General features: G+C 35.6%; 2 protein-coding genes across 3 annotated transcripts; one reads left to right on the plus strand and one right to left on the minus strand.

Moving 5' to 3' along the window:
- The first annotated feature begins 2800 nt into the window (after positions 1-2800).
- LOC132636669 (protein NRT1/ PTR FAMILY 6.4-like) lies at positions 2801-6948 on the plus strand. Of its 2 annotated transcripts, none has more exons than XM_060353637.1 (5): positions 2801-2857; positions 3731-3851; positions 3954-4171; positions 4610-5151; positions 5771-6948. In XM_060353637.1, exons 1-5 carry the CDS (start codon positions 2816-2818, stop codon positions 6660-6662), a joined length of 1815 nt encoding a protein of 604 aa, XP_060209620.1. In that variant the 5' UTR covers positions 2801-2815; the 3' UTR covers positions 6663-6948. The 2 variants fall into 2 exon arrangements, with proteins under 2 accessions (XP_060209620.1, XP_060209621.1); XM_060353638.1 differs by lacking the exon at positions 2801-2857 and adding an exon at positions 3433-3584.
- A 2678-nt stretch (positions 6949-9626) lies between these two features.
- LOC132637914 (uncharacterized mitochondrial protein AtMg00300-like) lies at positions 9627-10064 on the minus strand. The gene has a single exon (XM_060354927.1). The coding sequence runs from the start codon at positions 10062-10064 to the stop codon at positions 9627-9629; it is 438 nt and encodes a 145-aa protein (XP_060210910.1).
- Positions 10065-15144: the final 5080 nt, after the last annotated feature.

The following is a 15144-nucleotide window of genomic DNA, read 5'->3' on the forward strand; positions in this document are numbered from 1 at the left end:
TTTACGCTACTAACTATAATAATTGTGCAGATGTAACGTAAGGCTCCAATGCATGTGTTATACTTCGATTGGTTGGCTGAATATGAATCAATTGTGGGGACGTGTTTTGCTTGGTCCCAATCAAAATTTCATTTGCACTTCTGACTCAGAATCCTAAATTGACCGGCCAAAAAGCCAAAACATTTAAGGCAATTATAAAAACGTTACAATCCACTTCCCTTTTTCTTCTTCTTTTTGTTTTTCTTAAAAAAAAAAAAACAGTTACAAGATAGGCATGTCTCCATGATATTTCCAAGAATTTAGTTTAGTAGTAGTAATACATTTCCAAGCAATCTAATTCTTGGCATTCTTTGGTCCTGGTGATTGTATGTTCAAATGGTTGTCTAGCTCACCACAAATTATATAGTAGGTAGAGGTTCTAGGTTCAATGTTCACCACCAAACATTGACTAGGACAAAAGTCAATTCACTAGTCGATCAAGACCCTTCATACCTTGAGTTAACTTATTTTACAAATTATTGTTGGACGTCCCTTAGTAAATTCCATAGGTAAAACAAGATTTTTTTAGTAGTGGATGAGGTTAGAATGAAGAGTACAAATGATAATGATTGGAAGCACTTAATTTACCTGATGACAATGCAAATAGCATTGACGAGGAATGCAGAAAAGAGATATAGGCGAATTTTGGGCGGTTTCAGCGTGCTCAACAAAATTAATTGCTTTCGGCTAGAACTACGTTTACATACATATGCAAAAACAAATTAAAATATAAACAGATATTAAGATCATATTTATTCTGAACCTACACACTCTAGATCGTAGATTTGCATCTGACAGTAGACCAGTTACTATTGGAACAATGGTTTCTTTTTACTAGATCTTATCTTCTAGGGTTGGTATTTATCTTTTATGTTTAACCCTTACATAGATAGATATCTTGAGTTATTTATTAATCCAGAGTTATCTCTTAATTAATTAGTTTTGGTTTCAACAAGTCTCCTAGTACATAAAGTACTCTAACAAAAACTTGTATTTAAGCTCAACCTGATACTCAATACAATACACAATTTTCAGTCATCTCTCAAGTGTTTATAGTTACCATGCTGGGCTAGAACTACTCTAAGATAGACTCGATTCTATGTCCAAACATCACGTGCCAGCAAATGTGGTCACCATCATAGGTACTCAAGATATTGTGTCTGGAGAGGTGGATAGATGCGATTACTAGTCGCTCAGTTAGGACCCTAGCTTTACGTGTAATGTAATCACTAGTCAAGGAGCTATACAAGCAAAATCTAAAGTGCATATGGTTTGGGGGCATGATCTCTATATAGTAGATATTTAAATAATTGATTTTTTTTTAAACACAGATATTTATAGTTTTATACCAAGTTCTTAGTCAAACCATTTATCACTATGCAATAGTAATCGCCCGGTGATACGCACATCCACAGACTTTAAATTCTGAATATATTTGTACGCCGCCCTGCTAAACGTACAAGGAAAATACTGGACAAATAGCAAACAGCTTGAAAAGTTGTGGCATTTGAGGTGACCATCAGATTTAAAATTTGTCATAAATAAGAAGTCGCAAAAGACACAGTATTACTCATAAAAGTAGCAAAGAACCACGCAACTAGTGCACGATATAGCCATTTTTTTATCTTTAAGTTGCCGACTATGCTGTACTTACATAATAGACAATTTTTATATGAAGCAATTGCCAACTCCTATGCACTAGTTCGTTATATTTTTTTCAATTTATTTGTCTTACTTTTTTTTTTAATCTGTTTTAAAAAGAATATCAATTTCTATATTTGATAGTAGCTTTTTAATTTCAATATTATACATAGTGTGTTGTATAAGACCCAACCAGATTTAAGAGCAATTTTGGTACATTAATTATACACATCTTTAGTTTAAGCTATAAGAATTCAAGAATCTCCCTTATTTTCTTTAACTTCACGAACAGTCAAACGAACACATAAAATGATAGATTCAACTATTGTCAAACTACTAAACAAAAAGTAATTATCTATGCACAAATTCTATAGCTAATCTTATTTAGCAATGCCAGTATTTATTTTAGCACGGATTAGTGCCGAAATTCGTAGCAATTTCTTTTTGTTGTATTCCCTTAAAAAATAAAAGGCAACAAGAATAGGACAGGTACTTTTGGTAAACTGCCATAACGTGTCTACTTCCAGGATTACTAAAGATAGCATTATGCATGTGTGATGTGTGCTATAATTAGCAGAATGGACCCAGGTACAGTGCTTGGGGGTCTGGGAATGGTATAGGGAATATCCAGACAAAAAACCTTTGGCCAAGAAAAAGGAAAAAAAGATGCCCAGTTGATGACCATGCAATAATAGACCAATCAATACATATGATGGTGGACCAAAAATCATCCAAAAATATGCAACATAATCAGTTTTCTTTAATTTTAGAGATTCAGTGTCTATGATACAGTTACATTTTCAAGATTAGTCAGCATAACGCCCTCAGCTCAACCGCGGACAGCTGGAGGCATTCCATTCGTAGCAACGATTTACAGCCATGGACTGATGGACACGGTTTCACCGCTCCACCCATAGCCTTAGTTTAAGTGGCAAAAGTTCAAGGGCTTCTGACTTAGGTCATATATTCGAGTCTTGAGCCATACAAAGTAATTTTGGTATTTAAGTGGAGAAGTATAAAGCTATTGTTGGTCTTAAGGGTTGGCCCTAGACTGATTTCTCGATCATAAAAAAGAAAGGAGATTAGTTGGCATACCTTGTGGAGAAATACTTCACGAAAAGTTTTTGTTGACAAGATGATGCTTCATCTTGATACACACTTGTCTCGTGGCACGGAGGTGACGTATATCTATCCGTTGTAGTTTCATCTTGCATTACTTAAGTTCACGCGAGACCAATCCCATCAATAATGAATTAAAAATGAATCAGCTTAAATGAGGATATTCTCTTATTGGGATTCCAGAATTTCCAATTTAACCTTACTCTGAATACCTATGAGGTGCAGACTCTCCAAATACTTATCGCACCCGTGTCGGATCCTCCAAAAAATACTACTATTTTTGGACGATTTGATACGCATCCATTGACGTTTTTTAAAGAGTCCGAGCAACCTACGATAAAGTTAGTTTCCTCACTTTCCACATGTTATTACCAATTTGACATAGCATCAAAGCCTCAAATTAAACCATGTGTAATTTGTAAAAGGAATAAGTAGGGATAACCAAGAGACTGGTCCCATTGTGCTGTTCTGTGGAGATAAGAAGCACTTTCTTAACTTTTTGACCACATAATGATCCCTCCACATACAAACTATCCTTCAATGATTCAATCAGTCAGTTAGTAACCTCCTGATCTAGATATATTCAACATGAAAATTCTTTTGTAGTTAATGCCTACCTTTTCCAACTTTTGCCTAATCACTCATTTTCTCTTTTTCTCTTTTTTTTTTTTTTTTTTTTTTTTTTTTCTCTTTATAAGTACATCATCCCTCCGTCCGTATTCCTCAAATTAACATTCCTCTTCTATCTCCTTTCTCTCTTGTGAAGACAAAATTTCATTAAAATGGTAATATGCTAAACTCAGCTATTATCACTTCTTTTTTTTTTTTTTTTTTTTTTTTTTAATAAGCTATTATCACTTCATTTCGACAATTCAAATGTTTTTACGCTTAGGTATCTTATGTTATCTTTCTTTCTATCATTCATTCACAGGGTTTTGTTCATAACCATGCTCAAAAAGATGGTTCAACTGATGGAGCTCTAGTCGATTATCGTGGAAATCCAGTCGATAAATCGCGTACTGGAGGATGGCTTGGTGCAGGGCTCATCCTAGGTATGCTTTCCAGCACCATGAAATCAACTTTGTTATTCTTGAACATAACAAAAATGTTTTCATAGTCTCAAAATGTTAATATTTTTGGTTCCTCTGTTTCAGGAACAGAATTATCAGAAAGACTGTGTGTCATGGGAATATCGATGAATTTGGTGACTTACTTGGTTGGAGATTTACATCTTCCATCCTCTGAATCTGCCAACATTGTCACCAATTTCATGGGCACGCTCAATCTTCTTGCCCTCCTTGGTGGTTTCTTGGCGGATGCTAAACTCGGTCGTTATGCAACTATTGCAATCTTTGGTTGCATCTCTGCTGTGGTAAGCTTAAACTATTAGAGAGAGCATACTTTTAGCTTATTTAACGATGTTTTCAATGCACTTTCTCATTTGTGGTTCTGATTCTTTTACATTGAAACAAACACGTGAAAGTTCTTTTTAATAATGAACGACATTAAGACCAGAACACAAGACTTCTGCCTGCTTTGATACTATGCTGAATTGTGTGGCCATCTCATCTAGATGCTTAAACCGCCGGAGAAAGCACATTACTAATTTATTTTATTATATCTTCAAAACTTCTGAAAGTGGGAAGCTTCCGTTACGAAGTAATTAGAGGCTTTAGCTGTTAGAGAGAGCATACTTCTGATTTATTTGATTATGTCTTTAAGATTTCTGAAAGTGTGAAGTTGCCTTATTAAGTAACAAAGCAAGACACTTGTTAAACATTCAACTAACATAGTATGTGTCTATAACCAGGGAGTAACACTGTTGACACTTGCAACATCCATCCCAAGTATGAAGCCGCCCGTGTGCGACTCAAGATCAAAAGGTCACTGCATCGAAGCCAGCGGGCAGCAGCTCGTTCTCCTATTTGCGGCATTATACACCATATCACTCGGTTGTGGGGGGATCAAGTCAAGCGTGTCCGGTTTTGGATCAGACCAATTTGATTCGTCGAATCCTAAAGAGAACAAGGCCATGATATACTTCTTCAACAGGTTCTACTTCTGCATAAGCCTTGGATCTTTGTTTGCAGTGACTGTGTTAGTGTATATACAAGACAATGTTGGAAGGGGTTGGGGTTATGGAATATCAGCAGGCACAATGGTACTAGCAGTGGCTGTATTGCTTGGTGGAACAAAATTTTACAGATTTAAGAAGCCAGAGGGAAGTCCTTTGACTACAATATGGAGAGTTTTATTCTTGGCCTGGATAAAGAGAAAGCTTTCTCACCCTTCAGATCCTGGATTCTTGAATGAATATCACAATGCAAAAGTGCCACATACAGAAATGCTGAGGTGAGATTTATATTTAACTCAACACTACTAAAAAACAGGATTAGCGACGGACAAATTCTGCTAAACAGCAAAATCGGTTACTAATCCTATTTAGCAGCGGATTATCAGAAAAAATATGTTAGCTACAAGCAATTTGGCACCGGATTAGTGATGAAGTTTGCAGCTAATTTCAGTTTTTTTTTGGTAGCGCAAGTCTTCTCACTTACTTTTAAACATTTTGAGAAGGATGGGCCAGTGAATAGGGTAAGGGAATGACAAAAATGGGTAATAGGCATATTCTGTTGGGTTAAACTAGTCGAAAGATATTCTTAACATGGTGTGATATCATCCTATTTGAACCAAGCACACACGGTTTTTCCCAAAAGGCATCATGAAGAGTATCTAATACCTTATAAGTAGCTTCTACTTTCCATGTGGGACTTTTTTCCCAACCTAAATTATTTCGCCAAGCACTGGAATCAAAAGTTGTTCTGTATAATTTGACATCTTTAACAAGATTTTAACTGAATGAACTTCTATAGGATGAAAGCAAGAATTAATCAATCACCATAGCAAATTAGAAGCAGTGTATTCTTGATTTTCGTGTAGAAGCTAATCAGTATTTTCTTGTTATCAACAGGTGTTTCGACAAGGCAGCGATTCTTGATAATTATGCAGTTGCAAATGAAAATAGAAACAACCCATGGATAGTATCAACGGTTACTCAAGTCGAAGAAGTGAAAATGGTTCTTAAGTTGATTCCGATATGGTCCACGTGCATACTCTTTTGGACGGTTTATTCTCAGATGAATACCTTCAGCATCGAGCAAGCTACCTTCATGAATCGAAACGTTAGCAAATTTGGTGTCCCAGCAGGGTCCTTTTCCTTTTTTCTCTTTATTTCGATACTCTTGTTTACTTCCATAAACGAAAGGGTCACCATACCTATTGCTAGAAAAATCACGGGCAATAACCAAGGACTCACAAGCCTTCAAAGGGTTGGAATTGGACTAACACTATCTGTTGCCGGGATGGTAGCTGCAGCTATTGTAGAAAAACAAAGAAGGGAAAACGCCATAAAACACAACTATAGCATAAGTGCTTTTTGGTTAGTCCCTCAGTTCTTCATTGTTGGCGCTGGTGAAGCTTTCGCCTATGTTGGACAACTCGAGTTTTTCATCAGGGAAGCACCGGAAGGAATGAAATCTATGAGCACCGGCCTATTCCTTACCACGCTCTCCATGGGATTTTTTACGAGTAGCTTGCTAGTGTCACTTGTACATAAGGTAACGAACGGAAGCTGGCTTAAAAGCAATTTGAATAACGGTAGGCTGGACGGATTCTACTGGACGCTAGCAGTGCTCGGAATACTCAATTTCTTGGTTTTCCTAGTTTTCTCAATGAGACACCAATACAAGGCGCAAAACCTTAACAGTGCTCTTGAAGACTCGGAAGAAGAGCTCAAGAATTGGAACGATACGAGTACTGACAACACGAAAAAGTGCCCTGGTGCTGCAGAGGAGCAAGTCTAAATGCTCTGCCATGATATGTTTTGCTAGAAGCTTCAACAGCCACATACAAACAGCCAAGGGCGGAGGCAGAGGCGTGCAAGGGGTTCAATCCAACCCCCTTCTTTGGAAATTTATATTGTAAATAGGATAAAAATGATTTTCTTTTGCATCTCTATGTAGAGGCGGATTCAGGATGTTAAGATTCCGGGTGCCACACTATTTTACGCTTCGACTTAATCTATTTTGAGCTTCGATTCAGGTTATTCGTCTTTTTGATTTATATATAGACATACCGATTTCCACACTATTTTGGGCTTCGACTTGATATATTTTGTGCTTCAGTTCGGGTCCTCTGTCTTTTCGGTTTATAAAAATAATTAAACACAAAACATTACTCTTACAATTGTGATAATTTTGAAGAAATCATAATTAAACTTGAATAATATTACTAATATTAACATTTTTTTATATAGCCGCCTTGGACTGGTAGGGGGTTTGGCTAGATTCATACCTCGTATTTAACAAACAAAAATATCATTTTATAATCGTCGATGAATTTACATATTTTAGGGCTATCGTCTGACTCAAGGATACATACCTCTACCTAACAACTGTTCTCTCGGAGTTGCATCAGTTAATGCGTACTCGCGCCAAGTCCTTGCAGTGTGTAAACTTAGCGAATGAGACTATCTTGGTCAATATGTCTGCAGCGTTATCGACTGTGATAACCTTCACGACCTTGATAGTTCCCTCTTCAACAACATCTCAAATAAAATGAAATCTGACATCAATGTGTTTAGTGCGCTCATGAAATCTTTGATTTTTAATCAGATGAATAGCACTCTGACTATCACATCTAAGGGTTGATTCCTGCTGAACCAAACTCAATTCCGCCACCAAACCTTTCAACCAAATAGCTTCTTTCACCGCCTCCGCTGCTGCCATGTATTCTGCTTCTATCGTAGACAAAGTGACAATCGACTGTAGAGTCGATTTCCAACGAACGGCACTGCCAACAAGAGTAAAGATGTATCCAGTTGTGGACCTCCTTCTATCAAGATCCTCTGCATAGTCAGAATCCACATAACCGATAATTGAAATACCTCCATCACCTTTTCGAAAGGTCAGACCAACATCAGAAGCTCTCTCGAGATATCTCAATATCCACTTGATAACTTCCCAATGCTTCTTTCCTGGGTTAGACATGTATCTGCTTACCACACTTACAGATTAAGCAATATCTGGACATGTGCATACCATAGCATACATAATGCTACCAACTGCGATGGCATAAGGAACCTTGGACATATGCTCCACCTCATCCTCGGACTGAGGCATTTGTAACTCTGAAAGTTTAAAATGATGAGCTAACAGTATACTTAAAGGCTTGCACGTATGCATATTGAATCTCTCGAGAACCTTTTCAATGTACCTCTTCCGAGAAAGATGTACAACACTGTTTTCTCTTGAAATATCCATACCAAGGATTGTCTTTGCAGCTCCCAAATCCTTCATTTCAAATTCCTTACTCAACAGTTTCTTCAAAGCATTTATCTCTATAATGTTGTTAGCAGCAATAAGCATATCATCAACATACAACAATAAATAAATCATTGAGTTACCAGACATCTTCTTATGATACACACAACTATCAAATGCACTCCTTGAGAATATATGTGTAGTCATGAATGCATCAAACCTCTTGTACCATTGTCTAGGGGATTGCTTCAAACCATACAAAGACTTTTTCAGTTGGCATACATGATCTTTTTTCCCCTCAGCTAGGAAACCTTCAAGCTGATCCATATAGATTGTCTCTTTTAGATCACCATGCAAGAAAGCAGTTTTGACATCAAGCTGTTGAACCTCCAAGTCGAATTGTGCAACCAATGCTAGTAGCACTCGAATTGAGCTATGCTTCACGACCAGATAAAATATCTCATTGTAGTCAATTCCTTCTTTTTGATTGAAACCCTTTGCAACCAATCTCGCCTTGAATCTAGCATCTTCCATTTCAAGAATTCCCTCTTTCTTTCTGTAGACCTATTTGCATCCAACTGTCATCTTCCCCTTTTGCCTTTTCACTAAGACCCATGTCTGATTCTTGTGACGAGACTCCATCTCTTCAGTCATGGCTAATCGCCATTGTGCAACATCCTGGCAAGAAGTTGCTTCAACATACAAAGAGGGCCCCAGATCCTTAATCTCTTCTTCTGCAGCTACAAACACATATGCAATCAGGTTTGCTTGATTTATAAGGCGTTCCGGTCTTTGTATCTGCCTCTTCTCTCTTCCCTTCGCAATTGTGTATGGTTCATTGACAGGAAGTTCTTCAGCATCTACATCTTTTGACTCATCTTTAACCTGAGTTTCTTGATCCTTTTCCTTGGTAAGCTCCACCGGAAGCTCCACCTGCTCGTTGTTCTCGTTTCCTGCAAACTTCACGGAAACTTTACAGGGATCAAGTATAGAGGATTCATCAAAGGTGACATCTCTACTAGCTATAAATTTAAGTAAAGACAAACACTAAAGTTTGTACCCTTTTACTCCATCCACATACCCTACGAATATGGCCTTCTTAGCCCTTGGTTCAAGCTTTCCTTCATTAACATGATAATAAGCTGGACACCCAAATACTCATAAGTATAAATAGTTAGAGGGTTCACCTGACCATACCTCATTCGAAGTCTTATAGTCAATCGCTGATGCTGGAGATCGATTGACAATATGAGTAGCAGTGTGAATTGCTTCAGCCCAAAATACTTTGGACGTTTTGACTTGTAGAAGCATACAACGAGCCTTTTCAAGAAGAATTTTGTTCATCCTCTTGGCAACTCCATTCTATTGTGGGGTGTGCTTGACAGTCCTATGTCTTGAGACTCCATGAACCTTGCAGAAATTGTTAAACTCTTCACTGCAAAACTCCAAGCCATGGTCTATGCGAAAATATTTGATTTTTCGCTCCATTTGATTCTCAACCAAAATCTACCACTCTTTAAATGCTTCAAAAGCATCACTTTTTGCCTTCAAAAAACGCACCCAAACCTTTTGTGAGATATCATCAATAAAAGTGAGAAGATACCTCTTTCCACCCTTCGATGGAAGTTTAAAGGGACCCCATAAATCTGAATGGATGTAGTCTAGCACCCCTCCTGTCTTGTGCTTGCCAGTGCTGAAGCTGACCTTCTTCTGCTTCCCTAGAACGCAGTGGTCACAAAATTCAAGTGTACTGATCTTCTCGCCTTTCAAAAGGTTACGATTGGTCAACATCTCCAGTCCACATGCGCTCATATGACCCAATCTCATGTACCATAATCTTGCATTGTCATCATTAGATAATTGCACTGTAGATGCATTTGCAGAGCCAGCAATGGTGTTTCCTGCCAATGTGTAAGGGCCATCCTCCAGCTTGCCTTTCAGCATGACTAAAGAACCTTTAGTCACCTATATAGTTCCTCCTTCGCTCATGTACCTGTAGCCTTGTTCATCCAGAGTACCCAGGGAGATCAAATTCTTTTTCAGATGAGGAACATGACGAACTTGTGTAATATCCTCACTACTCCATAAATTAATTTTTGAGACTTTTTTCTTGATCCAAAATAAGTGAATTTTTCAAAGTCCAAGAGGTTATTAATTAAATATTTCCAAATTTACCCTTCTGTTTAATAGTTTTTCCAAATCCCAACACTCACTATTTCAACCTTTAAGAAAAAAGTTTGAAAAAAGACATAGAATAATTTAGTGAAGTGACCATTGAGTAAATGTCATTAATTGATTTTTTTAAAGGGTTTTCCACACCCCAAAAATTCAATTGTTATGGAATGGAAGGAGTATTCATACCGTGAGTGTGGTTGAATGATACCTAAACATTACTACTGTCAGTTGATGAAAAAAAATTGGTTACAAGGTTGTTATGCAGTTGTAGGACCAATCATAAATGTATTCGACAATAAAGAGATCAATTAAAGCTTAGAAATGTTAATACACAGGAACGCCACCATATAATTGGAATTGAGTGTAATCACACAGTTTGACATGTTTGTCAGGCAAGTACATGTTCACCATGTAATTGGGAGTAATTGGGAGGGGATAATTACACTCTCCAATTCTCAAGAGTAGGTTGAGAATTTGATGTAATTACACCTGATAATTACAGGGTTACTTTTTAATTTCTTCTCTTTTTCTTTTTATTTTAATTTATTATTTAATTTCTTTTTTATTTTCACATTTTAAATTATTTTTTTATATTATTAATCTTGCATTTTTTTCTTCTCATTTCCCAACCTTTACTTCTTGTGATTCCTTATAATTGCTCGTATTTTTTTTAATTTTCTTCATTTAGCGTAACTACGTTATTATTCTGGTTTTTGAAACTACAGTTCCTAATATTAGAAACAATGAGTCATAACAATCTTGACATATAGCTAGTGATGTTATAAAAGTAGAATTTCATTGTTGAATGAGGTTATAGACTTAGGCCTCATTTGTTTGCACTTAATGGAGGTCTGAATCTGAATGGGTCAGACTTAGGTCATTAAGTGCATTTGTTTACATTAAGATCTATGCACTTATTTGATTTGATGAATATGTCTTAATCATTAAGATCTAGAACAAAGTCTTCATATCATTAAGAGGAATTTTGTACGGATAATTTTTACCACCAGCTCCACCCGGCCCACACTAGCCACCCCCACCACCCACCACCCACCCCCAACCCTACCCCCACTCACCACCACCCCAACCTACCTAACACTACCCACCTTACCTCCACCCCACAACCAACCAACCCACCACCACGCACCTAAACCCATCCCCCCTAACACTACCCTCTCCCCCCACTCACCACCACCACCCAACTCCACCCTAACCCCCACCTACCCACCACCACCACCCAACCCCCACCCCATTCACCACCCTTACCCCCAATCCCCTTCCACCCACCCTATCCTTAGACCCACCGCACCACCACCACCTATCAACCTCCCCCCCCCCCCCCCCCCCGCCAAAAAAAGCCCATCCATCACCACTACAAACATCTCCATCATTACTAGCAAACATAATTATTCATTTTTTTATCAAATAATATTTTTATTTTATTAAATTTGTATTTATTTTCTAATATTTAGTTACTTTTTTATTTGAATTGTATATTTATTATGTTTAAATAAATACATTATGCACATTCAGATGTTGAAATACAAACAGTCTTAATCATTTAGTGCTTAGATCTAGAGGCAACATCTTAATCATTCAGATGTGCATTCAGATTCAGATGTCTTAATCTTAATGAAAACAAATGAGGCCTTATATATGTTTTCACTTTATTTTGAATTATATTTACTTAAGTTATGTTGGAACTTTTTTTCATGTTATGTTGGAATCTGACATAAAAGTATCATGTTAAACTTTTTTTTTGGATTTTGAATTTTGGTTATATTTTCGATTTCAATTTATTTTCTTTAGTACTATTAACTTGTTGTTTTACATTGTATGTTGTTCATTTTCTACTTACAATTGATAAATTATTTTTTTGTCAGACATTTGAATAATGTTTAGACATTATATGTATAAATATTAACTTTTTTGTCACATCCAGCCCATGATGTTCTTTCAATGTGTGTGCTTTTAATCTTTATAACTAATTAAATTATAACATTATTAATTTGAAAAATGTATACAATCATTTTTACAATATTATTTACAAATATTTGATTATTAATTAATATATTTTTAAGAAAATATATGTATCTTAAAAACCTAATTTATTATATCATTTGTAAAGACACATATTTGTCAAATATTAATTTTTATGTTTAAACTAATCTAACTGTGTAATTACACATGTGCAGCCAAACAGTATGCTTGTAATTACATTGTGACAAACAAACAGGCTATCATAATTACTAGACTGTGTAAATTACTGCCCTAGTAATTACACCAATTCTAATTACCAGATGGTTTTCCAAACAGACCCACTACTCCCTCCAACCTCAATTAGTTGTCATTAATTTTGCTTCTCAAGAGTCAACTTGACAAATCTTTGAAGTTAAATTGGATTATATCATCTCAATATTTTACAATTAAAATTTAGATATTTAAAAACTACATAAAAAGTACTACAACTTGTAATATTCTCATGCCAATATGATGAAAAATATAATTTAAAATGTTAGTCAAAGCTCACATAGTTTGACTCTTGAGAAGTAAAACATGATCCAAACTTAGATTTTCTTTTTCTAGCCATCCTTATTATTACTCACTCCGTTCACTTTTACTTGTCCTCTATACGAAAAATACATTTTTATTTTTACTTGTCACTTTTAGTATACATATCAAGAGAAAAAACATATTTTTCATGTTTTACCCTTAGCACTAATTACTTATTCCCCATATTGAGTATTTTTCAAGATCTAAGACTAAACATCAAGTAATACGGATATTGTCGTAAAATACCCACATCAATTATTATTTCTTAGAGGATGTGCAAAGTCAACTGGACAAGTAAAAGTGAACGGAGAGAGTATATTAAAAAGTTGTGATTTTGCTATGTAGTTACATTACATAGTAGCTTAACAAAGCCCACAACAATGGCAAAACACACACACATATATTACAAATTTTAGTCAATATGTAATGCATAATCAATTTATAATCATTGTATAACACTAATTATATACTTGTTATACGCTGAATTTACATCAGCACTATTACAAACTATTACGATTAGGTGGGTGACCACTTAAACTAAAAATAGCCGACGGATATAATAATACATATATAATCAATGTATAATATTTATGTAACTGGTGCATAATCTATGTATACATAGGAAGAATAAACAATGAATCTGACTACTATTTACGCAAAGATCCCCACTAGCTGCTCTTAAAAGTTTTATCAAAGATATATTTCAATTAAGGTTTTTGTCATCACACTCTGATTGGAATAACCTTTGACGTCTTTTGTCGATAACCATATCCTTGAATATCCCTCACTTGTGACCAATAACCTATAATTATAACCATATCCTTGAGTATCTATATCCCTCACTTTTGTCTCATCATAAAAAGAAATGGCTTCTTCCAAACTCCCAATTCAATAGCAATATCACATTATTCTTTCCCTTAATTTTCACATGCATGTCCTTTTCTTAAAACTTTAACCTTTCCATTGGAAAAGAATAAAAAAGAAAAGATAGCTACTGAGAGAGACTATCATTCGCATAGCTGAAACCAATCATATCTTATGAATTTCCACTGTTAAGAAAGAAAAGAGATATAAAAAGTAATTACCTTTGACCAGGGGCGGTCGTGTGTGGTTTCAAGTGGGTTCATATGAACTCATTTCGTTGAAAAATAACACTGTATATACATGTATATTTAATCTGTTTTAAAAAAATATATATGTATATACAGTGTTATTTATATATTTCTTATATTGAACCCACTTGATAAAAATCCTAAGTCCGCCACTGCCTTTGACGTCGGATTGTATCGTCAATGCAAGTTGAAACACTTGCATTTTGAGTTGGTATACTATATACATTGCAGTCAAAATTTAAGTGCATTTCCTACTTTTTTATACGAAAAATCCAGTAAAGTAAAAAGGGAATATATTTTAAAATTTCTTTTAGCTTTAAAAATATGTAGAAAGTGCATTTGCACCTATTGCGAAAAATGTGCATCTAACCCTAATAAAGATCGATTTATTTTCTGGAGTTGATATCTTATACAATCTCTTTACCATTTTTCAATGGAAATAATAGAAAATCATTCACGTATCTAATTAAAACGATATAATCCGCACCTAACTCACTTCCTCTATAAGGACGAAAAGATAAGAATACTTTCCACCTTCCAGGTTTCGTTGGACTATAATAAATGTCAAGTTGAACACTTGCATTTCTAGTCGGTATATTATTATATTCAACATTTTAAGTGCATTGGCTAATAATGCTTGATAGGATAACTTAAGTTTACTAAAAGAGAGTATACTTGTTATTATTTTACATTATTAGTTTATATAACTTAAAGTATTTTACAATGCGGACTCTCTCGCATGAATTAAGCCCATATAACATGATCACATTTCAACTAGAGCCAAATAAGGCAATGACGGACCTACGTGATAGATGGGGCTAAAGCACCGGCCGGCCCGTTATTTTTAGGGGCATTTTGGAGAAATAAAAAGTGGATACAATACTAATCTACTATCTTCATGCTAATCTTCTACCCATGTAACCCACTTTCAGTAGCAATTTTTAAATTGAAAATAGCTGAGCATACATAATTCAAAAATCCTAAATCCATCACTATGTCTAGAAGACGAGATAACTTGTTATCCCATTGCATCAATATATCTAACTATATATGCATGTTGTATAGTCCAAAGAACAAATGTAATGGTTGGGTATCTATATTCACTAGTTTTGCTGGGAAGTAATAGCAAGCCTCACTTTCTGAGACTTCAAATTTGACTAATTTTGTGGTGCTAAGGTAGTCAA

The sequence above is a fragment of the Lycium barbarum genome, chromosome 4, assembly GCF_019175385.1.
Source record: "Lycium barbarum isolate Lr01 chromosome 4, ASM1917538v2, whole genome shotgun sequence".
In the NCBI taxonomy this organism is placed as follows: domain Eukaryota; kingdom Viridiplantae; phylum Streptophyta; class Magnoliopsida; order Solanales; family Solanaceae; genus Lycium; species Lycium barbarum.

Coding starts and splice junctions, on each gene's coding strand:
- LOC132636669 (XM_060353637.1), top strand. CDS start 2,816: ATGATGCTTCATCTTGATACACACTTGTCTCGTGGCACGGAG. Junction 2,858..3,730: donor ACTTGTCTCGTGGCACGGAG/GTGACGTATATC, acceptor ATTCATTCACAG/GGTTTTGTTCATAACCATGC. Junction 4,172..4,609: donor TTGGTTGCATCTCTGCTGTG/GTAAGCTTAAAC, acceptor GTCTATAACCAG/GGAGTAACACTGTTGACACT.
- LOC132637914 (XM_060354927.1), bottom strand. CDS start 10,064: ATGCTGAAAGGCAAGCTGGAGGATGGCCCTTACACATTGGCAGGAAAC.